The sequence below is a fragment of the Panulirus ornatus genome, chromosome 43 (genome assembly GCF_036320965.1).
Source record: "Panulirus ornatus isolate Po-2019 chromosome 43, ASM3632096v1, whole genome shotgun sequence".
NCBI classification, from domain to species: domain Eukaryota; kingdom Metazoa; phylum Arthropoda; class Malacostraca; order Decapoda; family Palinuridae; genus Panulirus; species Panulirus ornatus.
The window spans coordinates 35,001,405-35,029,122 of NC_092266.1; the positions used below are offsets into that span (position 1 = coordinate 35,001,405).

Below are 27,718 nucleotides of genomic sequence, written 5' to 3' on the forward strand. Positions count from 1 at the left end.
TCTGTTGGGGATGAGAGAGCTTGGGAAGTGAGTCAGTTGTTGTTCGCTGATGATACAGCGCTGGTGGCTGATTCATGTGAGAAACTGCAGGAGCTGGTGACTGAGTTTGGTAAAGTGTGTGAAAGAAGAAAGTTAAGAGTAAATGTGAATAAGAGCAAGGTTATTAGGTACAGTAGGGTTGAGGGTCAAGTCAATTGGGAGGTGAGTTTGAATGGAGAAAAACTGGAGGAAGTGAAGTGTTTTAGATATCTGGGAGTGGATCTCGCAGCGGATGGAACCATGGAAGCGGAAGTGAATCATGGGGTGGGGGAGGGGGCGAAAATTCTGGGAGCCTTGAAGAATGTGTGGAAGTCGAGAACATTATCTCGGAAAGCAAAAATGGGTATGTTTGAAGGAATAGTGGTTCCAACAATGTTGTATGGTTGCGAGGCGTGGGCTATGGATAGAGTTGTGCGCAGGAGGATGGATGTGCTGGAAATGAGATGTTTGAGGACAATGTGTGGTGTGAGGTGGTTTGATCGAGTAAGTAACGTAAGGGTAAGAGAGATGTGTGGAAATAAAAAGAGCGTGGTTGAGAGAGCAGAAGAGGGTGTTTTGAAATGGTTCGGGCACATGGAGAGAATGAGTGAGGAAAGATTGACCAAGAGGATATATGTGTCGGAGGTGGAGGGAACGAGGAGAAGAGGGAGACCAAATTGGAGGTGGAAAGATGGAGTGAAAAAGATTTTGTGTGATCGGGGCCTGAACATGCAGGAGGGTGAAAGGAGGGCAAGGAATAGAGTGAATTGGAGCGATGTGGTATACCGGGGTTGACGTGCTGTCAGTGGATTGAATCAGGCATGTGAAGCGTCTGGGGTAAACCATGGAAAGCTGTGTAGGTATGTATATTTGCGTGTGTGGACGCATGTATATACATGTGTATGGGGGTGGGTTGGGCCATTTCTTTCGTCTGTTTCCTTGCGCTACCTCGCAAACGCGGGAGACAGCGACAAAGCAAAAAAAAAAAAAAAAAAAAAAAATATATATATATATATATATATATATATATATATATATATATATATATATATATATATATATATATATGTATATATATATATATCTTTTCTTTCTTTCAAACTATTCGCCATTTCCCGCGTTAGCGAGGTAGCGTTAAGAACAGAGGACTGGGCCTTTGAGGAAATATCCTCACCTGGCCCCCTTCTCTGTTCCTTCTTTTGGAAAACCGAAAAAAAAAAAAAAACGAGAGTGGAGGATTTCCAGCTCCCCGCTCCCTCCCCTTTTAGTCGCCTTCTACGACACGCAGGGAATACGTGGGAAGTATTCTTTCTACCCTATCCCCAGGGATAATATATATATATATATATATATATATATATATATATATATATATATATATATATAGTCATATCAGAGAACCCCCACATATACGCGAAAGAAAATATTATAGATTGCTCTTTGTAAATTTGTTTCACTTTTACAGTCAATCATTGGTCAACTGGTCACGGTTATTGTTCCCTCTTACGTGATCATTAGAGAATTATGTTTTCCATTGGTTTTGTACATCATCGGTCCTTCTGAGTTTTCTAGCCGTCATGTTTTTATTTTCCTGTTTCCTGTTGTTCCTATGATTGAGGTTGCTGAAGTATAACCAATTATTGTCATACCTAACCACATATAGAAGCTGTTATAAATTCTGTACTTTTTCCTTTCCATTTGGTCTTTTCTCGTCGATACTAGAGGTGTAAACATTACGAGCATAGGCTGATTAACATTATTACCCAACATGCCTTCCTTATTCGCCTTTTTCTTCCCAGTTCTGATTGATTATTTCCCTTGATGAATAGAATAAACGAAGCAAGGATAAAGGGATGGAAATATGTAGAAAGGAAGGATAAGGGAGGAGGGAAGATAGGGGTAGAGTAAGAAGGGAAGAAGGGGTAAAGTAAACAGAGAGAAGATAATGGAAGAGAAAGTAGGAGGGAATGATTGGAAGATAAGAGAGGGAGGAGGTAGAGGAGGGGAATAGTGAGAATGAGAAGACAAGAGTAAGGATGGCGAAGGTAGAGGGGAAGAGACGAAGAGGGTAGAGGACATTTAAAAGGGAAAAATGGGTAATGTTGGGACAAATGTTAGATGGGACGTTATAGATAGAGTGGACAGGAGGAGGGGAAAGGCATTGTCGAAGGAAATTTTTAGGGAGAGGAGATAGGGGGAGGGCAAAGACTTCGTTGAAGGGAATTCTTAGGGAGAGGGTATAGGAGGAGGGGAAAAACGTGGTTGAAGGAAAGTTATAGGGAGAGAAGATAGGAGAAGGGAAAGGTATGGTTAAAGGGAAGTTATAGTATAGAGAGAGGGGACAGGAAGAAGTTGTAGGCATGATTGACGGGAAGTTATGGGGAGAGGGGATAGGAGAAGGGGAGAGGCATGACTGAAGGGAATTACACTGCATCAAAAATAATGTTTCTGATTCTTTTATAAATTAATTGAAATATTCAGGTCAAAACCTGTCCATTAATGTTAAAATCATTTCCCGAGTTTTAATTAGAGTAATGACATCAGCTTCCGCCCCGGTGGCCGCCGCAGGGGCAAGAGAGAGATGAAATAACGTTATTGGACACGAAGGGAATAAGCTGCTTAACTGATCGACCCGCTACTAGGTGCACGCGGTCCCTCCCTGCCACACTACTACATTGGTATCACTGTGATCTTGGGGTCACCTTGGTATGCATCATGATGGTCTTGCATCACTATATATATATATATATATATATATATATATATATATATATATATATATATATATATATATATATATATATATATATATATATTATATATATATATATATATATATATATATATATATATATATATATATATATATATATATATATATATATATACATATATATATATATATATATATATATATATATATATATATATATATATATATATATATATATATATATATATATATATATATATATATATATATATATATATATATATATGTGTATATATATATATATATATATACATATATATATATATATATATATATATATATATATATATATATATATATATATATATATATATATATATATATATATATATATATATATATATATATATATATATATATATCCTTATACCAGAATAAAACCCCATTGTATCATGTTACTGGGCCCTTTGTACTCCGAGCAGTGTACCTACATCGACTATACTGAACAGTTTACCAGTATCTTGTATACTGAGCAGTGTACCTACATCGTGTACACCGAGCAGTGTACCTGAATCATGTATACCTAACAGTGTACCTGTGATATAAAACCTCTATATTAACCAATCACTGAGGCAGCAAAACACCGTGGAGACCGTTCACGTAGGTAGCAAAATACAGATGCGACCAATCATTGAAGCAGCAAAGCACTGAGGCGATCAGTTATTGATGCAGCAAAAAACTGAGGTCACCAATCATTGAGGAAGCAAAACACTGAGGCCACCAATCATTGAGGAAGCAAAACACTGAGGCCACCAATCATTGAGGCAGAACTAATCAGAGGCATCTTGAAACTAAGGCAACCAATCACTGAAGCACTGAGTCACCTAAGTGCTGAAACACCTAACCAGTGGGATACTCACCCAATGAGGCATCCAATCGCCAAGGCATCCAGCCACTGAGTCACTCAGCTACAGACACCTGTAACAACAGATGCATCCAGCCTCTGACACCGAACCACTACAGAAATAAACCACTAAGACTAATCTAATGAGGCACCATAACACTGAAATAGCAAATCAATGAAACAGCTAATACCTGATGAAGCAAACCATTTAGGCAGTAAATTAGTGAGTAGGCAAGAACCACTGAAGAAGTAAGCCACTGAAACGGCAAACCACTGAGTCAACGATCAAATGTGGCAGCCAACGTTTGCTATTCCCAAACCCTTGTGTCATCCAGTCACTAAGGCATCTTAACATTTCGATAGCTAAATACTGAGGCAAAAAAGAAAAATACGATGAGGCTGCCTGTAACCGAGACATCCAACCACTGAGACTTAAATAAATAAGATAACTGACCACCAAGAAATACATCGAAAGAGGCAACAAACCAATGAGACAGTCCACAACTTAGGTACCCTACCACTGAGGCAACCAACTAATGGGGCAACTCACAACTGAGACATACAGTCACTGAGGCAACAAATCAGTGAAGCACCGCACCACTGAGAAACCCAACCAGAGAAGCACAAACTAATTAGACGGGCAGTCACGAGATAACAAACCAATGAGGCAACCTGCCACCGAGACACCCAACCATTGAATTAACAAACCAATGAGGCAACCCAACACTGAGACAGGCAGTCACCGAGGCGCCACAGTTATGTATGGTGCGTGGAGCATTATCGGCTGGTAATGGTACAGTGAGTCGTAACAGGAAGGCAACGTCCCTGGTCACATTAGCCGGGGCGGCTCGGGTCAGCAGTAAACACCCGTGCCAACACTTCCACCGGACATAAACGCCGCAATGTCGTCTGGCGCTCAGTAGCAACCTTGCGGTGGAGATGGAATAAGAGGAGTGTGTGTGTGTGTGTGTGCGCGTGTGTGTGTGTGTGTGTGTGTGTGTGTGTGTGTGTGTGAAGATGGCTTGCGGCTCGGAGTTGTAGTTGTGTTGTGAGGCGTCCAGTAGCAGAGCTGGAGAGTGGATAGAGTGAAGGGGATAAGGGCTCTGAGGGTTTTGATTACCATGACTAAGGTGTGTGAGGATCTTCTCGTTACTCTGTGCTTAAAGACTTTCCTATTACTACGTACATTGTGTAAGAACCTTCCCGCTATTGTCAAGTGTGAGAACCTTCCTGTTACTGCCATCTTTAAGGACCTTCCTGTTATTACTATGTGTGAGTACCGTCATGTTTTACCATGTGCCTGGACGCCTTCCTGTTACTTCCATGTGTGAGGACCTACTTGGTATACCCGTGTAAGGAGACCTGCCTGTTACTACCAGGTGTAAGTGTCTTCCTGGTACTACCATGTGTAAGGACCTTCCTGTTACTACTGTGTAAGGATCTTCCTGATACTTCCTGGTGTGGGGACCTTCATTTTGTCATCACTTGTGATGATCATGCTGGAGAACTTCTCAATTACTCTCATTTATTAGAACTTTTCATTTACCATCATGTTTGAGTATCTTTCTGTAATCGTTAAGTGAGAGATCTCCCTACTACCATCATGTGTAGGGACCTACTTACTACACTAATGTGAGGATTCCGCTGCTACCATTATGTGTTAGGACTTTCTTGCTACTATAATGTGAGTATCTCACCACTGCCATTATGTGTAAGGACCTCCATACTACCATTACGTGTGAGGACGTCTTTACTACCATACCGTGAGGCTCTCCCTACTACCATAATGTGTTCAGCTGACGACACTTTCAAATATATCTGTATTAATTGCACCTCCTCTTCCTTATAAAAATAGATATTGGCACTTTGATAATGGTGCCTACTAACTAGGGAAAATTCTTTTTTGACTCTCCATAGGGAGATTACTGTTTTCCCTCAGATGATGCTCCTGTCTCTGCTGAATGTGCATCAGATGTTGTTGTTGCGGAGATAGAAGCATGTATACAATCTTCATCCAAGACTAGCTCTTCTAATCCATGATTCAGCCATTCCTGTTCTAAAGCCATTCGCACAATGGCCTGGCAAATTAGACCTGGAAAAACTCTCCTTTCTACTCGTATTCAGCATCTATCTCTGGACATGAGGCGAAGTGTTCCTTTATCCGAACGAAGTGCCACAGTCTCTTTCCTCTACACCCAATAATAAGTATGTCTAGCTCTTAGTCAAAATCATCTTGTTTGACTCTAACTTTCCCTCGCTTCCTGATACTCCTTGTACTAATCCTATTCCTCTCCTATATCTTTTCTCTCTGGACGCATGGGTTAGATGGTGTCCTCTTTCATATTCTGAAAGACTATACTACTGCACTTGCATTTGTGTTTACTTGTCTGTTTTGTTTCTGTTTAAATATCAAGACTTTTCCTCCTTTCCGGAAATTTGCTTTGGTAAAACCTGTCCCAGAGGAAGATGACCGTTCTAACCTTGCCACTTACTGTCCCGTTGCTTTAACATTAACTATTGCCAATGTTTTTAATCCCTTCACAATTCACATGTCCTTGAATTTCACGGTTTTCAATCTGTTCATCAGCATGGCTTTCGCAAGGCAAGATCTTTTTATATCCTACTAGAATCTGGTCGACTACGCAAAACTGAGGATTTTATGTTGTATCCCTTGATACATAATAAGCTTTTGATAGGATATGGCACTGGGGGTTCATTCGTAGACTACTTTTTTTCATTCTTTCGTTTACTTTATCTCTTGTTATTTAGCTATCCCTCTGCCTGATCTAGTTGATTAAATTTTGATAAATCAACATCTCCCTCTTTCCCTATTAAGAAAGGTGGCTTTAGGATTCTTTTCTGTCTCCTAAACACTTCTTTTGTATCAGTGATATCCTTTCTTCAACAGATGATCAGATGCACTCATACGCTGACGACTCAACATTCCATTCTTCCACTTCCTTCAAATCTGCTGCATCCTCTGTCCTTCGATCTTCTCATTTAATAACAACTTCCTCTATAAATTCGACAAGATTTCCAAGCGGGGAAGACGCAACCTGACTAAGTTTTATGCTTCTAAATCCAGTTTCTTTATATCATTCTCTTTCAGACCTTTTACAACTTGTCAGTCTCTTTTGATGGTTCTGTAATTCCACCAATTAGCACAATAAACATACTTGTTATCACTGTAACGTCTAAACTATTTTGAAAACACTACGTTACATAAGAAATTAAAATGGCCTCCAAGAAATTGGAAGTCTTGTTAGGATGCCGAATGTTCCTTCTTCTGAAAAGTAGCTCGGTATATGCAAAGGAATTATCCGTCCTTATACGAATTTCTCCTCTCTCATCTGAAGAAGTTCTACTGGATCTTCACACAGCATATCAACTTTACAAGTCCGACCTCAAAACTTGATTTACTTGCCCTACACTGTAACGTTCGTTCTTTCCCTCTTCTATAGATAATGCTTTGGCATCTGCTCCTAAGAGCTAGATGTGTGTGTGAACTTATTAGCTAAAACACGTAACACTAAGATACTGCATCATACGGTTACCGTCCGACCCTTGGCACCTCAAGGGTCGGCCTTTTAGGACATCTGTCTCTTTTCCTACATCGTAAAATCTAGGAACTTTTTAGTTTTCATGTCTTTCCAAATAATTATAATATGCCATTGCTTAAAATGTAGATTTTCCACTTCCTAGAGAAACACTCCTTACTGTTTAGAAGGTCATACAGCATTATTATCAAAACGCTCCCGTAAATTTATCCAGCCATAAAGGGCTTAATATCTGTAACCGTGTGAAAAGCGATTTTTTCAACGTGGTATGGGGAGAGAGAGAGAGAGAGAGAGAGAGAGAGAGAGAGAGAGAGAGAGAGAGAGAGAGAGAGAGAGAGAGAGAGAGAGAATCAATGACAAAAAATTGTCAGAAACAATCGAATATGTAGAAAATAAAATAAAAGAAAACTATAGGCAGAAAATCAGCATCAGAACTGAAAGTGTGAAAAAAGAGGACGCGCAAGAAGAAAACAGACAGACAGATTCCTAAAAAGACTTCTAAGGTTTCCGTAACTTAGGCTTTTATAATTTCCGGTGGGTAGGTAGGCTGTTAACGGCAGTTCCTCTCACTCGGCAGAAGCTGGAGGATGGAGGATCATGACGATCTCGAGCCAGTCTATAACTGGCAGGAACCTGTGGCAGTGGTCACACTAAATCCCTGGGACCATAAGTGGCAGGAACCTGTGGCAGTGGTCACACTCAACCCCTGGTGCCATAACCGGCGAGATCCTTTGGCAATGGTCTCTCACGAATGTGGTAGGCAAGATTATGAAATCATCAGAGGGGTAGATGAGGGGGGTTAAAACATTATTGTAGGTTTATACCCAGTTGTCTCTAACGGCTAAAAGCATAAGTTGTTGCATTTGACATTAATCTTTAGGATGAACTGATTGTTCTTCAGCTGCAGCATCAAGCAACGTGTTCCGCACGCCACACCCCAGGATGGCAGTCAAAGAGTCAAGTAAAATCTGTCTCTTGCTGTCGTTAGAGTATCTCACCTCAGTTCACTTTGATTTAACAAGCATCTTCGCCAGCATGATTAGGTGAGCTTTACTCCAGCCATATTTTATGCATGCGCAAATTATTGCAAAACATTTCGCGAAGGAGAACGTCGGACCCACCATTGAGCCACCCACCGCGTTTCGTCTTGACAAAATATTCGAGCGGTGCACATACAATCCCGAGCGAGGAATATTGCAGCTGAGTGCTTTGTGGAGATATAAATTGTTGGCTGGACTCCATTATAGGTCGGAGAAAGATGGTGCTGGCCAGGAGTATCGCTGCATAGCAAGCCATACTGTACTATGCTACCTCTTTTCCGTCACACGATGCCTCTCCTTATAATATTCCATATCGTTCCTTTCCCTCTCCCTCATATTCCTCCCTCATTCATCTTATCTTTCTTAACACGCTTCTCCCCATCTATATTAATGTACATTATTCCTCTCCCCCTCCCTCTTGTTCCAAACCCTCTCGTCATTATTTTCATTTCTAAATCATTCTCTGACTTTCGTTTTCCTCCACCGCTCACTCAGTTATCAACTTTTCTTATTATTTTAACATGAGTGACCTCACCCTTCTCCTTCCTATCATTCCCATTACCTCTTCCTATCATCCTCACTAATATTCCTTCTTCTCCTCTTCTATTATTTCCCTTTCTATTTCCATAGTTACCACTTTGTGTCCCCGATTCGTTCTCACGTTCCTCCGTTTATTTATGCGATTTTTTCCCCGGTTCTCTCTCACATTCCTACAGTTGTACTAGTATGAGTCCCCAGTTCTCTCTCATATTCCTACAGTTGTACTAGTTTGAGTCCCCAGTTCTCTCTTACATTCCTACAGTTGTACTAGTATGAGTCCCCAGTTCTCTCTCACATTCCTACAGTTGTACTAGTATGAGTCCCCAGTTCTCTCTCATATTCCTACAGTTGTACTAGTTTGAGTCCCCAGTTCTCTCTCACATTCCTACAGTTGTACTAGTTTGAGTCCCCAGTTCTCTCTCATATTCCTACAGTTGTACTAGTATGAGTCCCCAGTTCTCTCTCACATTCCTACAGTTGAACTAGTTTGAGTCCCCAGTTCTCTCTCATATTCCTACAGTTGTACTAGTTTGAGTCCCAGTTCTCTCTCACGTTCCTCCAGTTGTACTAGTCGGTATCTACAGTTCACCCTTAAGTTCCTCCTGCTGTACTAGACTGTGTCCCCAGTTCTCTCACTTTCCTTCAGTTGTACTAGTCTGTATCCCCAAATCTCCCATATATTCGTCTACTTGTGCTCGTTTGTGTCCCTAGTACTTACACTCTCAAATTTGGTCACTCACCCGGCCCTATACTTTGGCTCGAATCTCTCACACCCTCACACCGCAGCCGTATGACATGGTCTTACACCCCACGTGGAATCCAGGTTTTTAACCCTGGTCTGACAACATAGCCTCAATTCGTGGCTTCATTCCCTCATATCTTTGCCTCAATCCTCACACCCTGGCTTTGTGCCCTTTCACTCTGGCCTGAAATCTTGGCTTCATGCCTTCACTCGCTGACTTCGATCCCCCCAACCTTGGTCTTGTCCTTAAGTCTGTTCACTCACTCTGGCTTCATACCCTCACACTCTTAAATTTTAGCCTCTCAACGTGATCACACCTATTGTCGCACCCCTCGCCTAAGAACACCCTGGACTCAAACCATGGCTCAAGTTCTCTGATCCATGCCCCACAGTGTGCCCTCTTGCTCTTATGCCTTGGTCTGCCACCCTGGTCTAACAACGTGGCCTCATGCCCTAGCATTTTGGTCTGCTATCCTAGCCTTAAATCTTGGCTTCAAACTGAGGCCTAAGGTCTTCACATCTAGGTGTCACACTGAGCCCTCACACCCAATCTTCACACCGTGGCCTAACATCTTCACATCTGGTCTCTCACTCTGGCTTCACACTAAGGCCTCATGCCTTCACACCCTCATGTCCTGGTCTCATACTATGGCCAGATGTCCTCACATCCTGGGCTCACACTGTGACTTCATGCTCTCACGCCTTGGCCTTAAGGCCTCAAAATTCTGGCCTTACCATGACCTCATAACCTCATACCTGCTCTTACTCTAATCTCACACTGTGGTCTCATACCCTCACATCCCCACATCCTGGCCTCACCATGTAGCCTAACATCTTTACTCTGGCCTCACACCGTGGCCTTATAACCTCACGTCTTTACCTTGGCCTCACACCGTGGCTTTATATCCTTACATCCGAGTCTCGCTCCTAGGACTCACCTAGGCTCACATTCTAGAGTAGACTCAAACACTCACACCCTGCTCTCCCATTCTGGCCATACACCGTGGTCTCACGCCCAAACATCGCGGCTTGCAGCTTCACATTGTGTTTTCACGCATTCACACCCTGGTCTCTGACTCTCACCTTACGCTGTGTCACGCACTGATCCACATTGTGACCTCACATCCTTACATCGTGGCCTCATGCCCTCGCTTCTAGTCTCTCACTCTGTCTTCACAGTGTGACCTCACGCCCTCACCCACAATCTCTAGCTTTACACTTTGGCCTTGTGTCCTCACATCCTGACCTCACATCACGTTATGCACTCACAACCTAGCCTTACACCCTTGCACCGTGACCTCACACCTGGTCTTTCATTCTGGCTTCACAATCTTGCCTCATTTCCTCTCTCCTTGGTCTCAACCTGACCTCACATCTTTACCTCACGCATTTTCACTCTGGCATCAAAATGTGCCCCGACCCCCTCACACCTTGGCCTTACGTCCCCACATCCTGTTTTCATACCCTGGTCTTACATCCTCATATTCTAGTCACAATTCACGGCCTAACGCCTTCACATCCTGGCTTCATATCATGGCCTCAAGCCCTCACATCCTTGTCTCTCACCCTGACCTTACACTGTGGCCTCGCATTCTCACATCATGGCGTCATGCCCTCACACCCTGGTCTCTTAACATAACCTCACGCCCTCACGCTCTGTTCCCACTCTGTGGCCTCACATACCCACACACTGGTCTCTCATCCTGACCTCACTCTGTGTCCTCACACCCTAGCCTTACCCTCTGGCCTCAAACGTGGCCCCACATCCTCATACACGAATCTCACCCTGGCCTCACAACATAGACCCCCTCCAGTAGGGTAACAGTAGGATTACTCTGGCTGGGGACTGAAGAGGGTGCTGTTGAGGGGAGAGTGCAAGTGAGGGAATAATGAAGAGAAACAGGTGAAGGAACATTGACGAGCGAGGGGACCGTGAGGGAACTATGGATGAGTGAGGCTTGGGTACTGAGGGAGGCAGAGGGTTGGAGGAGTCCACAAGTCAGAAAAAAGAAAGGACACAGGTCAAGAAATAATGAAGAGGATGAAAATGCTAAACTAGGGAGATTGTAGGTGGAAGTGGACAGGTAGGGAGCATGCAGGTGAGACCGGACAAGTAGGGAGAGTGCGAGTGAAAGCGAACTCGACTGGATAAAGATTGGAAAGGCAGGACACGGCACAGCTAAGGGATGCTGGGACAGCCACAAGTGAAAGGGGACTGGACCACATCAGGAGGGGAGGTTTAGGGGAAGAGCGGGGAGCCATCAGGTAAGGGTAGGTACTCTAAGGTGCAGCCACAGCAACACCAGGTGAAGGTAGATGCGAAGAAAGGTAGAGTTACAGCACCACCAGGAAAAGGTAGAAGAAAGAAGAGGCAGCCACACAGCGAGGGTTGATGAGAGGAGGGGCAGCCAGAGCTCCACCAGATGAAAGAGAAAGAGAAGAAAGGCTACCTTAGTGTCACGCGGCGAGGGTAGATAAGAGTATAGAAGAGAGGAGAGGCCGCCACAGAAGCACACAATGAGGGTAGATGAGAAGAGGCGCAGCCGCAGCATCACACAGTAAGGGCATATGAAAGGAGGGGCTGCCAGAGCACCACACAGTAAAAGTAGATGATAGGAGGGGCAACAGCATCTTCGGTAAGTGAGGATGGAAGAGAGGAGGGGCTGTCACAGCATCTTACGGTGAAGATAGATGAGAATAGAGGCTGGCACGGCACCGCTCGGTGAGAGCAGAAGAAAGGAGAGGCATCCACATTTCCGTCAAGTGAGGGTAGAAGGGAGAAAAGGCAGCTGCAACATCAAATAGTGAAGGTAGTTGGAAGAAGGGGCAGCCACAGCTCCGACAGGTGAGGGAAGAAGAGAAGAGAGGCTACCACTGCATCATAAGGTAAGGGTAGATAAGAGGGGAGGCTGACACAACATCACTCGGTGAGGGTAGAAAAGAGGAAAGGCAGCAACATCGTCCCAGGTGAGGGCAGAAGAGCGGAGGGAGAGCCACAGTTCCGCCATGTGAAGGTAGACGAGAGGGGCAGCCACACCGCCGCCAGTTAAGGGTAGGAGAGAGGAAAGACAGCCCAACTCCACCAGGTGATGGTAGAGAAAGGAAGGGTAGCCATACAACGGCTTGGTTAAGGTAGAAAAGAGGACGGGCAGCCACAGCTCTGCCGGATGTGTGTACAAGAGAGGAGGGGTAGCTACAGTTCCGACAGGTGGAGTAGAAGGGAGGAGGGGCGGCCACAGCTCCACGAGGTGATATTAGACAAGAGGAGGAACAGCCACGTCTCCGCCAAGTGAGGGTAGAAGAGAGGAAGTTCAGCCACAGATCCGCCAGGTAACGCTAGAAGAGAGAAGGAACAGTCACGGTTTCGCAAGCTCATGTCAGACGAGAGGAAGAGCAGCCACAGCTCTGCCAGGTGAGGGTAGAAGAGAGGAGGGGCAGCCACAGCTTCGACAGGTGAGGGCGGAAGAGAAGGAGGGCAGCCACAGCTCTGACTGGTTAGCGCAGAAGAATGGAAAGGTAGCCACAGCGCCACCAAGGTAGGTAAGAGTACGAGAGAGTATGGTTAGTCACAACGCCGCCAAGTAGGTAAGAGTACGAGAGAGTATGGGTAGTCACAGCGCCGCCAGGGAGGTAAGGGTACAAGAGAGGAAGGGCGGACACAGCGCCACCAAGTAGGTAAGGGTACAAGAGAAGTAGGACATACAGAGCCACCAGGTGGGTAAGGGTAAAATAGAGGAAGGGCAGATACAGCGCCACCAGGCAGGTAAAGGTACAAGAGAGGAAGAACAGACACAGCGCCGCCAGGTGAGGGTAGAATGGTACAAGTTGATAGTATCAGCGAAGAGGATGAGGGTTGATCTGGAGGACGGTTTAAAGCAGAGTAGAAGACTAAGTAATGAGCAAGTAGCTGAAAAGGAATCATAAACCGAAGTGCACCTAAAAAGGATTAGACAATCTGAGTGTGTGTGTTACTGGTTGTAATGATAAGAAATCTGAGTACATTGATGAGATTAGAGTATAAATCAGATATATGAGTAAGTGAATAAATTGCTGTAACGATAGAAGGAAATGAGTGTGGGGGTGAGCGTGCTTTATCTAAGAAAGAATGTGAGTAAGGAATGTATTGGCTAGGCTCGTAGTGAGTCAGAGTGGAGGTGTCAGACTGGAGGACAGAGGGGTGTGTCAGTTGAGGAACTGAAATGTGTGGGGAAGAAGAGTATTGACAGAGGTCTCTTAGTTCGTGAGTGAGGTATTAATAAATAAAGTTATTCTGACAGTGTATTTCAGGAGTTTGTCAATGGAGAAATCCAAGTGTATAGATAAGGATGGATCGAGGATTGTTTACCTAGAGGTCACCTAAAAGATTCCAGAATTATCATTATCATTTTACTCATTGATTTATTTATCTCTTTTTGTAAATTCCTGATATCCATGATTGAAATGTTCCTTGAAAGTGAGATTTTGCTAGGATGCATTTAGGTATAATGATAAACATTTACAATCAAGGAGATGAAAAAGGTCGAAAGACTTTTTTTGTTGGAATTTATATAGTAATACTGGTATGTGTTACGTGTCTCCAGATCAGTTGTTATCACTGTATTACTGACTAGTGTAAAAGGGATGTTCTAACCCATTGACTTTATATGTATACTCCTGATATAGGAATTAAAGAAAATCAAAAACATCTTTGTTTTGTCTTTCCATGTCATATGATTTTTTTTTTCAAAAAACACTTGATATATAAAATGATATGGTAGTTCTATACTCACTTGATTGACGAGGCTCACAGATGAGTATTTTTCAGGTGAGTCAAGGCCATCGCCATGGTCACCTCTGCCTGCAAGGAAGCTGCAACCTCGCCGTTTGATACAATATCTATGCACTATTCATTCACTATGCACTATTGCTACAGTTTCCTTAAACGCACACGTATATGCAGTTTCTCTACACAATAATGATATTTCTCTAGTTGCAAATCATTGATATTTCGGGATTTATCATACATGTATTTACAGATTTACACACTATACTCTTTTCTGTTTAAAGTAATTGCTTTTCGTAGATACACCTTAAAACATAGGTGTCCTCACAGAAACTCATCATATTCGTGCACATGTAATGTGTTTTTTGCACTCATCTCTGACCTTGAGTGGTGTTAACACAAACATGACACCTGCTCTGGGCATTCTTGACGTTCTCTGTTTCCTTCACAAAACCATGATAGCGATTTGTTTCATTTTCTATTAAGTGCATTACATCACCAGCAGGATACTCTGACAAACAGTCCACCGCCTTAGGTTTCTTGATGACAGAAAGAGCACTTGTTATGAGTGAATAACTTCTTTCTAAAACTAATTGTGTTTAAGTTAGTTCTCGATACAGATGGTCGACGCAACGTTGATGTTTCCTTTGCTACTGCCTACCTTCCTCACACTGGGACCGGGATTATCTTCACTTCACTACTGGCAATATCATGCTCCTCTTCCTCCTGCCTTCGTTCATCCACGTCTTCAGGAAAATTGCGTCTCTTGATTCACTATCACTCTCCTCTGAAATATCTGAATCAAGCGTATCTAATGAGCCCATGAAATTATTTGGGTTTTCTTATACGGTTCGTGTGATGCAAACTTGCGCTGCCGAACACCGGCATGCTGTTGGTCACTGGCAACCCCAAAGGAAGAAATATGGACTAATGTATGGAAATACCTTCTGAGATGCCAATAAGTAAAATTCCTTATAATTAACACCCCCTACTGCCGCGCGTATCCCTTTTAGAAACAGGATCCCATATATAGGGCAAGGGTCCCATACATAGTGAGAGAGTATGGGGTCTAAGAATTCTTGATACTTGAAAAAGGTGTTAAGGTTTTCCGGTTGGTAGATGTAACTTGATAGTGACGGCAGTAAATAGGCCTAACATCCGACCAACTAATCAACAAACCATATGAGATACTTGCAGTCAATTCCCGAGGGCAGTACGTCCCATATTTGGGACATCATCAGTTAATGGGGTAGGGTTAGATAATGGCTTTCTCGTATGAAATTCAAACTCGAATCGATATACAATAACTGATCGGTGTATGCAAACAATCATTCAATTAATGATCATCAGGAAATTTAGCTTCCAAATACTGACTGGTCACTGTCCTTTTCTATTGTACTGGATTCGTCTGAGCTTCTCATACCTAGGACTCACTGGCCAATGTCCTGCTCTACTGGACTCATGTAAATAAAACCTGCAACATGGCATGAGGAGGAGGGGTCAGTTCTGCTTCAGAGGATCGCGATACACTAACATTGCCAGCGGGGAGTTGCTGCAGTTGTATTGCTTAGGATGCCGCAGATTTTGAGGGTGAGGTGGGATGTTCCAACACTGGCCAATCTCTCCCACGTTCCCTATCTACGGATGATGCAGGGGTGCGAGAGGTTCCATCACTGGCCAACCTCTCCCAACCTCCCCACCTACAGGTAATGAGAGTTGTGCGAGAGGTTCCAACACTAGCTGACCTCTTCCACCTTCCCCACGTGCAGGTGATGAGAGTGGTGTGAGACGCTCCAACATTGGCCGACCTCTCCCACTGTCCCCTCCAGCTAGTGATGAGAGTGGAATGAGACCCCAACTCTGGCTGCTCACTCCCTCCTTCCCTACCTTCTATTGATGATAGTGGTGTGAGGGGCTCCATCATTGGCCGTCCTCTCCCGCCATCCCGACCATTAGCTAGTAAACAGTGACTCCAGTCTTCCAGAGCCATAATAAGATTTCCCATAAAATCTGCCACTTCCATAGATGCTTCCAAGCGGAAGAGAAAGTTGAGAGAATGTAATTTTCCGGAGATGGAGTCTGGCGGGAATCTCTGCGGGTGAGGCTGTGGGAGGAACGGAATGTGAGAGAGTTAGATACAATAACGGGGCCGTAGAGGGTGAGAGGAGATACATGTGGTGGAGAGAAAATGGTCGAAAAAGAGAGTTGGAATTGATGTGTTATGTAAAGGCGGGGATGGATGTACCATGTACCGGCGGGGATGAATGTATCATGTACAGACACAGGTCACGAGATGGGGTAAAATAAAAAAAAAAAAAAAGATGGAAGGGGGAGATTGCAGACATAAGGGGGAGAAAAGCAGAGATAGAGGTGACACAGGTCACGCGAGGCTACGACATGCAAAAGCTGTGATGGGAAGACAGGGAGAGGTAAGAAACAGCAATAAGAAAAGTAAAATTGGAGGAAAATGGAGACAGAACGGGTTCAGAAACAAAGAACAGAAAAGGAGTAAATGATTCAAGATAGAAATAGAGGGTGGTATTAGGGGTACAAAAAGATGAAGGATGAAGATATAGGATACGTGTAAAGGAAGAGACAAAAAGTGAGGAAAGACAGTTGAAGTGGGAGTGGTAACAATACATTAGGAGAAAGAGGCAGAGTGCGGAGAGTTCACGATAACGATAGACGGAGAGAAAGATAGAGACACAAGGGAAGGACTGGAGAGAGAGAAACCAAGGGTGAGATAAGAGACGAGGAAAGCTACAGGCTGACGGACAACTGAGGGAAAGACTATGGTGAAAGAAGAGAGTTAAAGACTGCTTCGCTTTGTGGACTGTTCCACACACATACTTTTATATATGTGGTTTATCGGCGAAAAAGATGAACTTGAACAGAGAAGGCAAAGCGAAGAAACAATACAGTTATAGAGAGAGTGTTAATATAAGGGTACACGTTTTTTGAAGTTATTGGTATTTCTTGTGACTTATTTGTATACTTGTGGTATGTTCGGTGCTTGTACTTATAGTGATGCTGTGTATTGGTTTGGCAAGGAAGTAGCCAAGCTACGATAAGAAATGATCTTTGTGTTTAGTGACTGATGAGTTGCATTTGTTTCAGCTATTTTAGACTTTGGAAAACTAAGTATGGTCTATATTAGCTATATCTGTCTTGAATGTGTATCTTACGTATTCTCACATTATTCTAATTTCTGCCGTATCATTTGCACTGTCCCATTCTTGTATCACATGGTTCCATGCTAAACCACAAAAGCTGGTCATCATGATGTTCTATGTATGGGCATTTATTGCGACGAATATCAGTGTCCTGCTATATGTCTATAGCACGGGCATGCATGATTTTGAAAAGTGATGATTGGTGACTGGGTAGCAAGGTTTATGTAGAAAAATGTGGCCTCAACAAAATGAAATTTTTGCCTCTCTGGGAAGTGCCATTTGATTTTTGCAAAACTTGTACAGGTGTAAGAAGAATGTATCCACCGGTTCTCCTCTGTCTATATCGCTTACCACCGAGCGCTGCACCTTCTATTGACTTGTTACAATATCCCTGTGTACCATCAAACATTGTCCCTTCTGTTGATCTCTTACATTATTACTGTTTACCACCAAGCATCGTCCCTCCTGTTAACCTACTACGTTATCACTATTGACCACAAAGCATTGTCCCTCCGAAAATGATACATTGTTATTGTTTACCACTGGGCATTGACCCTCCTGTTGACCTGTTACAATGTCACTGCTTGCCACTAACCAATTGCACCTTCTGCTGACCTGTTACATCATCGTTGATTACCACTATGGAGTTCAATAAGAATCAGTCTTGGGACTGGTTTTCTTTTTCATATACGTCATTGACATTAATAATGGACTACATTCCAAGATAACTAAATTTACAGACAGAAGTATTTTGGGAAGTAGATCTGCAACAGAAATTGAACGTCTGCAATATTAAACTGACATGTACAAAATTATGGACTTGGGAAATGAATTTTGATGTTGATAAATGCAAAGTTTTAGGTACCGGTAGTCAAAGTGAGATGGCAAACTGCAGTATGAACTCTGCAGAGCTATAAAAGGTAGATGAGGAGAAAGGTTTGGGTATGGTAATCTCTAGTGGCCTAAAGACAATCGCAAAGATGTAGTAGAATAGGGCGAACACAACTCATGGATTCATAGGTAAGTCTAAGGAAATTCGCACTCTTTGCAAATCATCGGTCCGTTCTTGTTTTGAATATCGTGTTCATTTTGGTCACCCTACTTGAAAAAAGGACAGGATGGAAAGAATACAGATGCAGGCTACCAGCATGATACCCGGACTGACAAATAAATCTTATGAAAGCTGTCTAAACGACATAGATTTTTTTTTCAGTTTATGAAAGAGATGATCTAATGCGGGTACTCAAAATAATCAAAAGTATCGATACTTTCGATATAACAAGCTTTAAGTCTTAAAGAAATTTATGTTTTTCTTTCGTAACAGAGTAAAACATCCTGCAGCAAACTGACTATAAAGTTGAAGATATACTATCAACACTAAACGGAAGCCACTCTATAAAAGAAAGAGCGAATTGAAATAACAGTAATAAGTCATTGGCAGGATATAATCGTTCCATCAAATTATTGTCTATAGCAGTTAGACTTACGAAAACTGCCATTAAGGCAAAAACTGAACTGTAAACTCTTCAGAGGATCACCATTTACGCAGTAAATGATTCTTAACATGGTTTTTGACAAAATTGCTAGTCTGAAAAACTTGCTTGACTTCTTTTATGATTTGATCAAAATATATGATGAAAATAAAGGCAGTTGTCATCTATTTAGACTTTCAAAAGCACTGGATAACGTTCCACATCAGAAGTTATTAGCTAAGTCACATGGTATAGATGAAGCTGTACTTCAGTGGTAGGGAAAATTGGTTGATGTAGTAAACATAGAGTTCTGATAAATGGTCAAGCCTCAGAATGGTTATATGTACTAGGTTGTGTGCCACATGGATCACTCTCGAGACCGGTCATCTCTCTCATTTATGTTCATGATTCTGATTATGGACTGCATTCTGAAATATCGAATTCGCAGACGAAATTAAGCTGGAAAATAGATCTGCAATGTAAAATAAACTTCTGTAGCATCAGATTGACGCAGACAAGTTGATGGATTGAGCTCCCAGGTGGCTGCTGACTGCTGATATATGATATATGGGATGCTCCGCCTCTGCAAATTGACTGGGAATATCCATAATGTGGGATCCCAATTTCAAAAAGTACGCACGTGGCAGTTAGGGGTGTTAATTATTCAAAATTCACCTATTGGCATTTCAGAGGTCATGTTTATACATTAGCCCATATCTCTTCCGCTCCAGTGGCCAGTAAGCAACACAGTGCCAAAGTGTATTGTTAAACAACGTTTCCTCATGCAAGTCGTATAATAAAACCTTAATCATTACGTAAACTTATAGATACGCTTGATTCGTACATTTTAGAGGAGAGTGGTAGTGAATCAAGTGGAGATAGTTTTCATGAAGATTTGGATGAACGAACGCAGGAGGAAAAAGGGCATGATATTTTCAGTATTGAGATTAAAGATGATTCCGGTCTCGTGAGAGGATGGAAGGTGTACTGTCAGTCCACCACTTGCTTCGTGGACATATGAGGATGTTGTCAACTTTACTGCAACACAATGTGCTTTGGATATAGGTAATTAGGTATAACAGTGTTTGTTAAGTCACCAAAAATTTTAAGGAGCCGGAATATATCTTAGAGTCTTTAGGTAGTGATTTGATGGACATGGCAGTGATCAAAACAAATCAGTATTATGGTTTTGTGAAGAAAACAGTCAGCATCACGCAGCAGACTATCCAAGTTCACTGACACCAAACGAGATGAAATTTTTTTGTGTTGAAGGTGACTACATATATGAATTATGATATACACTGAAAAAGAGTCTGAAATTGATCATAGTGAGGAATTGGGTGTTTCAGGACCCATGTTTCGACGTGTACCAGTTACTAAAAGTAGAAGCGTATAGACTGTAAATATATAGATATATGTAAACGCATGCATGATAAGTACAGAAACATTAATCTTTTCCAGAAGGAGAAATACCATTATTGTGTAAAGAAATCGTATATCTGTGTGGAAATGAGAAAACTTAAACACTGGAGAATTATGGCAGGGGTCCATCGCGCGGTGGTAGAGACGGCCTTTGACACTCCTGAAAAATAATCGCCTGCGAGCCTCGTTACACACGTCAAATATGCATCTACCAATGTTTTGAATTATGTATTTTAGAAACACAAATGATGCACATTTTGGTGGTTGCTATTCGGGATAAAAGCGCATCTCTCAGGCACATGCTTCAGTGACCCATATCTTGTTCTCCTGTGCCTGCTTTAGTGTCTTAGAACTGTGGTTTTTAGCACTTAACAATCTCCGGCCAGAGATTTCCCAACCTTTCTCTGTCTTATTTAGTTGATGCATTGCATATAAAATTCATAACTAAGCCAAGGTTTTCTCAAGCTAATCTCTATTCACCAACGAACTCAACCCTGGTTATGACGTTTTATCCACTGTCTTTGCCACATTTGTGATCATTCTTACATCTTACCATCTGGAACTTCAAACCGGCATTCGACAGTCAACGACATAGGCCATGTGAGTCGCCTCCTCACTGATCTCTCCATATGATAAATGTTGTGGAGACCCCACTTGGCAATACGTCTACGTGGTTTCCCGTTCTGAGCTTCTGGTTATCCTGGCAAAACGTCGTAAAGGCTCTCTGTGATTCCTTCGGCCCAGACGCTCGTCGTCTTTTACCCTGTCACCAGTGAGTCACCACCGTCTTTTTCATGGGACTGCCTTACCCTTCACTCTGTCCATCGCGACATCGACCGTCAAGGTCTTTACCGCCTGCACTCGACAAGAACACTCCACAAGGCCTCTTTACCTGGAAGATCTCCGCAGAACCATTCATATCCACAGACATCAGCCATCTTTGGTGCTATGGTTGGCTCCTCTACCATGACATCACCCTGCTCAGACCTCAGCTTTCATGTGTTCCTCATCTTTGTCCATGTTTGACAGTAGATACCCACGAACTTCTTTCACTTTCACATTGTAATGTCACTTATTGAGTTTCATTATTGATTTAAGCTGCAGCTTTTTCATGTCATAAAACGATTTGGACATCCGGAGTGAATGAGTGGGAAGAGGTTTACAAAATAATATATGTCAGAAGTGGAGGGAACATGGAAAAGGGGTACACCGAATTGGAAATTGAAGAATAGAGTGAGTAAGATTTTGAGTGCTCGGAGCCTGAACATGCAGGAGGGTGATAGGAGTGCAGAGGACAGAGTGAATTAGAGCGATGTGGTCTACAGGGGGCAACGTCAATGGAGTGAACTAGAGCCTATGAAGGAGCCAGGGAAAACTGTGGGACCTGATTGTGGATAGGAGGCTGTGGTTTCGGTCCAATACAAATAAGCAGCGAGAGAATGGATGTGAGCAAATGAGGCCTTTTTTTTTGGTTGTTCTTTGCACTATCTTTGCTAACTCAGGAAAAGGCGAACAATTCAGAGAAGAACAGAAATTTGTAGACTTCCATAAAAAGAAGAAAATACTAAGGTCATCTTAGAATCTAATCATAATCTGTGTACGAGTACAGTACCGCATCTCTCCATGATTGACATTCTTTTGCATTATTTTTTTATTACTTTATTCATCCCGGTAATGCAGAAAATGTTCAGACCCCACGAATCCTTACATATTCTTCATACAGAAGGGAGGCATAACTCTTCCGAGGTGATAATGATGCACTGCAGTGTTTATGTCGTCATGTGTCAGCAGCAAAATATATCTCATACCATTTCTGACACTAGGCATCACATATGAACCAAATAACGCAAGTAGCCCACGCCCGCCAGGTGCTGCACTAGATTACGCAGGTAGCCTATGCCTGATCTGTACCTAATGGCGCACGTAGTCCACGCCTGGCGCTGCTTCATATGACGCAGGCAGCCTGCGCTTTGTGTTACAGCAGGTGACGCAGGCAGCACATGCTTGGTGCTGCACCGAATGACGCAGGCAGCCCACACTTGGTGCTGTACCAGATGACGCATCGAAGGCAAAAATTAAGGAAAGAAAAGAATGAAGAAGAAAGAAAGAAAGAAGGAAAGAAAGAAGAAAGCTTTGATGTAGAGAGAGAGAGAGAGAGAGAGAGAGAGAGAGAGAGAGAGAGAGAGAGAGAGAGAGAGAGAGAGAGAGAGAGAGAGAGAGAGATGAATTCATCTGACGAGATTTTGCCACTAGACAGGTTTGCTTTATAATCTAGTTCGGTGTTCCCAAGCGTGCGGTGTCACCCATCCATGTACTAACCAGACCCAACGTTGCTTAATTTCACTGAGCGTCGGAAAAACGTTCAGAAGAGGTCAGAGCCACAACCAGGAAGAAACATGATCTAGACTAAAGATCATCATTGCTTCGAGGGGAACAAAAAGACTTGTTCCCGAAGGCTCCATCCTGGAAGACGGGCTTCCACAATGCATAAACTTCATTGCTGCAAGGAGAAGCCGTCGTCCTTTTGGGTGGGTCTTATGACGCTGCCGAAAATAAAAATGCCAAGTAATTACATAGTTCGAGGGGCACAGAGGAGTTGGTCAGGTCCTTGATCGAAGTTGATGTCCCTAACCTCCATCTTATTCAGTACTCAACTGTCTGGAGGACACAGACAGCCTTACAGCAGATGATGACAAAGCTGTGCGACGGAAAATACATGAAAAACAAAAATCCAGAAGTTCTTCAATGTACTATCATAACCCAAATTAGTTTCTCCAAAATCTCATCATTATGTTTCTAAAGATATCCTGCTAATGGTAAAATTTCAGACTTCTCAAAAAGAGAAAATATGATAAATCCAGACAGTTACGTTAAGAACAAATGATGGTGCAATAATGTGAAAACTTTGAGCATAAGAAAGCATTTTGAGCGACAGTTTCCAAGTAGGAACATAACGACTACCTAAAATATGTAAGTCATCAAAAGCTATATTTAAGTCAGTTCATCAGAGAAACACGATTCTTGTTTTTATCAGCATCGGCAAGGTGAAAAGGGTGGGTTTCTCTCTGCAAGCTAAAGTCGCTGTAGACAACTAGAGTATTGTACTGAAATAATCTAGAGATGCGAGTCAAGTGTCACAACACTGATGTAACACAAGCTACCTAACACTGTCCATCACTACCTTACACTGTCCATGGCTACCTGACATTATCCATCACTACCTTACACTGTCCATGGGTACCTACCACTGTCCATGACTACCTTACAATGTCCATGGGTACCTAACACTGTCCATCACTACGTTACACTGTCCATGGCTATCTGGCATTGTATATCACTACCTTACACTATCCATGGCTACCTGACATTATCCACCACTACCTTACACTGTCCATGGCTACCTGACACTGTCCATCACTACCTTACAATGTCCATGGGTACCTAGCATTGTCTATCACTACCTTACACTGTCCATGGCTATCTGACATTATCCATCACTACCTTACACTGTCCATGGGTACCTAACACTGTCCATCACTACCTTAAAATGTCCTCTGGTACCTGACACTGTCCATCACTACCTTACACTGTCCTTGGGTACCTGACACTGTCCATCACTACCTTACACTGTCCTTGGGTACCTGACACTGTCCATCACTACCTTACACTGTCCATGGGTACCTACCACTGTTCATGACTACCATACAATGTCCATTGTTACCTACCACTGTCCATTACTACTTACGATTGTACATTACTACCTAACACTAACCATCACTACCTAACAATGTTCCTCACTACCTACCACTGTCCATTACTACTTACGATTGTACATTACTACCTAACACTAACCATCACTACCTAACAATGTTCCTCACTACCTAACACTGTCCATTACTACTTACGATTGTATATTACTACCTAACACTGACCATCACTACCTAACAATGTTCCTCACTACTTACCACTGTCCATTACTACTTACGATTGTACATTACTACCTAACACTAACCATCACTCCCTAACAATGTTCCTCACTACCTACCACTGTCCATTACTACTTACGATTGTACATTACTACCTAACACTAACCATCACTACCTAACAATGTTCCTCACTACCTAACACTGTCCATTACTACTTACGATTGTATATTACTACCTAACACTAACCATCACTACCTAACAATTTTCCTCACTACTTACCACTGTCCATTACAACCTACTACTGTGCATTACTACCTAACATTAATCATCACCACTTAACACTGTTCATCACTACCTACTTCTGTCCATTACTGTCTATCACTACCTACAATATCCATCATTATCTAACACTGTCTATCACCACCTAACACTACCCATCACAACCGTAAGAAACGATCAAAACGGTGTCATCTTCCATATGGATGAAGACAATGGTTCCAAGCGCGGGAAGACATCGCCTACGGTGATCTATATTATCAACCTTTCCAAACTAGACAGCACAATACCCAATGTTGAAATACATATTGATCCGACCATCTGAAGTTTTCCTGTTCGTATCATGTACAACAGTTTAAGGAAGAAATGGTGGAATAAAGTTGCACGCGGATGAATTTGGCGTAAAGCTCATGCTATGAAGGAAGCTGCTAGTGGATCTTATCATACTTATATTCTCGCCCAGGATGTAATCTTAGCAACTTTTTTCGTTTATATCTATATCTTCTGAGCTAAGATCATTCTTAAGGAGCGAAGTTGTAGAAGTAACAAGTCCACCAACTTGATATTACTAAAGTGTCCCTTGTCAGGAATTCTGTCAAAAGGTAAGTATAATACGAAATGGATCTTATCTAAACAGGTGCTAGTATGTTAAGAAGAGGCATTATTATGATAAGGATCTTATTTCAGTAGTCATTAATTATATAAAAACGGATCTTATCTCAATAGTAGTTAGCATGATAAGAACGAATCTCAACAGGTGTTAGTATATTATCTATAAGTTTATCTCAACAGGTCTTAGTATGATAACATTGAATCTTATCTCAACAGGTTTTAGTGTAGTGAGAACAGGTTTATCTTAACAGGTGTCAGTATGATAAGAACGAACCTTGTCTCAACAGGTGTTAGTATGATAAGAATGTATCTTATCTCAATTCCTGTTAGTAAAGTAAGAACAGATTCTATCTCGACAAGTGTTAGTGTGATGACAATTAATCTCATGTCAACAGGTGTTGGCATAGTAATAACAGATTTATCTCAACATGTGCTTGTTTAATAAGAATTGATCTTACCTCAATAGGTGTCGATATGTGAAGAACAGATCTTATTTCAATAGGAGTTAGTATGTGAAGAACGGATTTCATCTCAACAGGTGTTAGTATAGTAAGAACAGATCTTTCCTCACAGGGTGTTAGTATGATAAGAAGAGATCTTATCTCAGTTGATGTTAGTATGATAAGAACAGAGCTTATCTCAACAGCTATTGATATTATAAGAACGGATCTTATCTCAGCAGGTGCTAGTATGATAAGAACGGATCTTATCTCAACAGTTGCGAGTATAGTAAAAACAGATCTTATCTCGACAGTTGTTAGTATAAGGACGGATGTAATCTAAAGTAGGTGCTAGGAGAGTAAGGACGGATCTTATTTCAGCAGGTGTTAGTGTAGTATGAACGGATTTTGTCTCAAGAGTTGTTAGTAAAATCGGATCTTATTTCAATAGGTGTTAGTGTAGTAATAACAGATCTACTTTTAACAGATGTTAGTATGATCAGAACGGATCTTATCTCAACAGGGATCATTTTGATAAGAACGGACAACAGCCGCTAATATGATACGAGAGGATCTCATGTCGGAAGGTGTTTGTATAAGAACGGATTAACGAGAACTTTTGTCAAATTTACTTACCTTTTGTCAAGAGTGCAAGCATCAGCAACGAAGAAAGTATGTGCCTCATAATGAAATTCTGTCCGCTGTCTTGGTTCACGATAAGTGGCAGGCCCTGGGCTCACTGTAGGTGGCAACCCTGGGTCCACGGCAGGTGGTAAGCCCTGAGATCACGGCACGTGGCAAGCCCTTGGATCACGGCAGGTGGTGAGCCCTGAGATTTGTTAGGTTGCAAGCCCTGGGCTCACAGTAGCTGGCAAAGTCTTGGATCACGGCTGGTGGTAAGCCCTGAGATCATGGTATGAAGCAAGCCCTAGGTTTACGGTAGGTGGTAAGCCCTGAGATCTTGGTAGGAGGCAAGTCTTGGGTTCACAGCAGATGATATATATGCCCAGGGTTCATGGCAGGTGGCAAAGAGTGGGTTCACGGCAGGTGGCAAACCGTAGGTTCTGGTGGGTTGTCTTCAGTTCTACAGGTGGAGGTAGACACTTACTGCAACCAGCCTCTCGTTTATTTTAACATATTTGTACACAGATTACTCAAAGTAAGAATTCCTTGGAAAAGTCTCACTTAAAATGGAATTTGTTAGACAAAAACATTAGGTATAGATAGAAATGAATTCTCAGAAGCAGCAATAGTCGAGGTCCTGATAGAGAGGGCGAATTATTTCTGCAGAGTTGACTCAACACGACTGCTGTACCTGCCACGTTGACTCAACACACCTGTTATACCTGCCGTATTGAATCAACACACCTGCAGTGCCTGCCGTGTTGGCTCAACACACCTGCAGTGCCTGCCGTGTTGGCTCAACACACCTGCAGTGCCTGCCGTGTTGACTCAACACACACGCTGTGTTTGGTCACGTGGAGTCATTGCGCCAGTTTTCTTTGGCCACTTCCACTCAACACACCTGCTGTGCCTGTTCAAGTCGACTCAGCACAGCTGCTGTTGCTGATCACGTCCACTCATCACAATTGCTGTTGCTGGTCACATCAGCTAAACACAACTGCTGCTGATGGCCACTTCGACTCAGCACACCTGTTGTTGATAGTCACGTGGAGTCATTATACCTGTTGTCTTAGGTTTTCTCCACTAAACACACCTGTTGTTGCTGGTCACTTCGACCCATCACACGTGGAGTCATTACACCTCTTCCCAGTGACAACTTCCACTCAATACACCTGCAGTTATTGGTCACTTCGACTCAACACAGCAGTTGTTACTGGTGATTTCGACTCAGCATAGCTGCTGTTGTTAGTTACGTCGACGCTTCTCATCTGCTGTGTCTCGTCACACTGCCTGGGCGTCACATGAACTAACACCCTGTAACACGTGTCACGTACGATTCACAACAGAACGTTTTCGCTCCAAACAAAAAGAAAGTTTTGAGTTAGTAAGAATGATATATCACTTGTAAAGCATAACGCGGTGTGGCAGTGTAGCAAACGAGAGCGATCGGCACGGCTCACAGAGAACGGAGACTAGCGAGGACAGTGTGGCCGCGGC

General features: G+C 42.6%; 1 protein-coding gene across 8 annotated transcripts in view; it reads right to left on the reverse strand.

Annotated features, from left to right (window-relative positions):
- LOC139762555 (uncharacterized) overlaps positions 1-27,718 on the reverse strand; it is a 712,972-nt gene extending 685,254 nt beyond the window's left edge. For all 8 annotated transcript variants that reach the window (XM_071687585.1, XM_071687584.1, XM_071687583.1 and 5 more), the window contains exon 1: positions 26,234-27,718. In XM_071687585.1, coding sequence (XP_071543686.1) covers positions 26,234-26,282 — 49 coding nt within the window. In that variant the 5' untranslated portion in view covers positions 26,283-27,718. The remainder of the gene's footprint in view (positions 1-26,233) is intronic.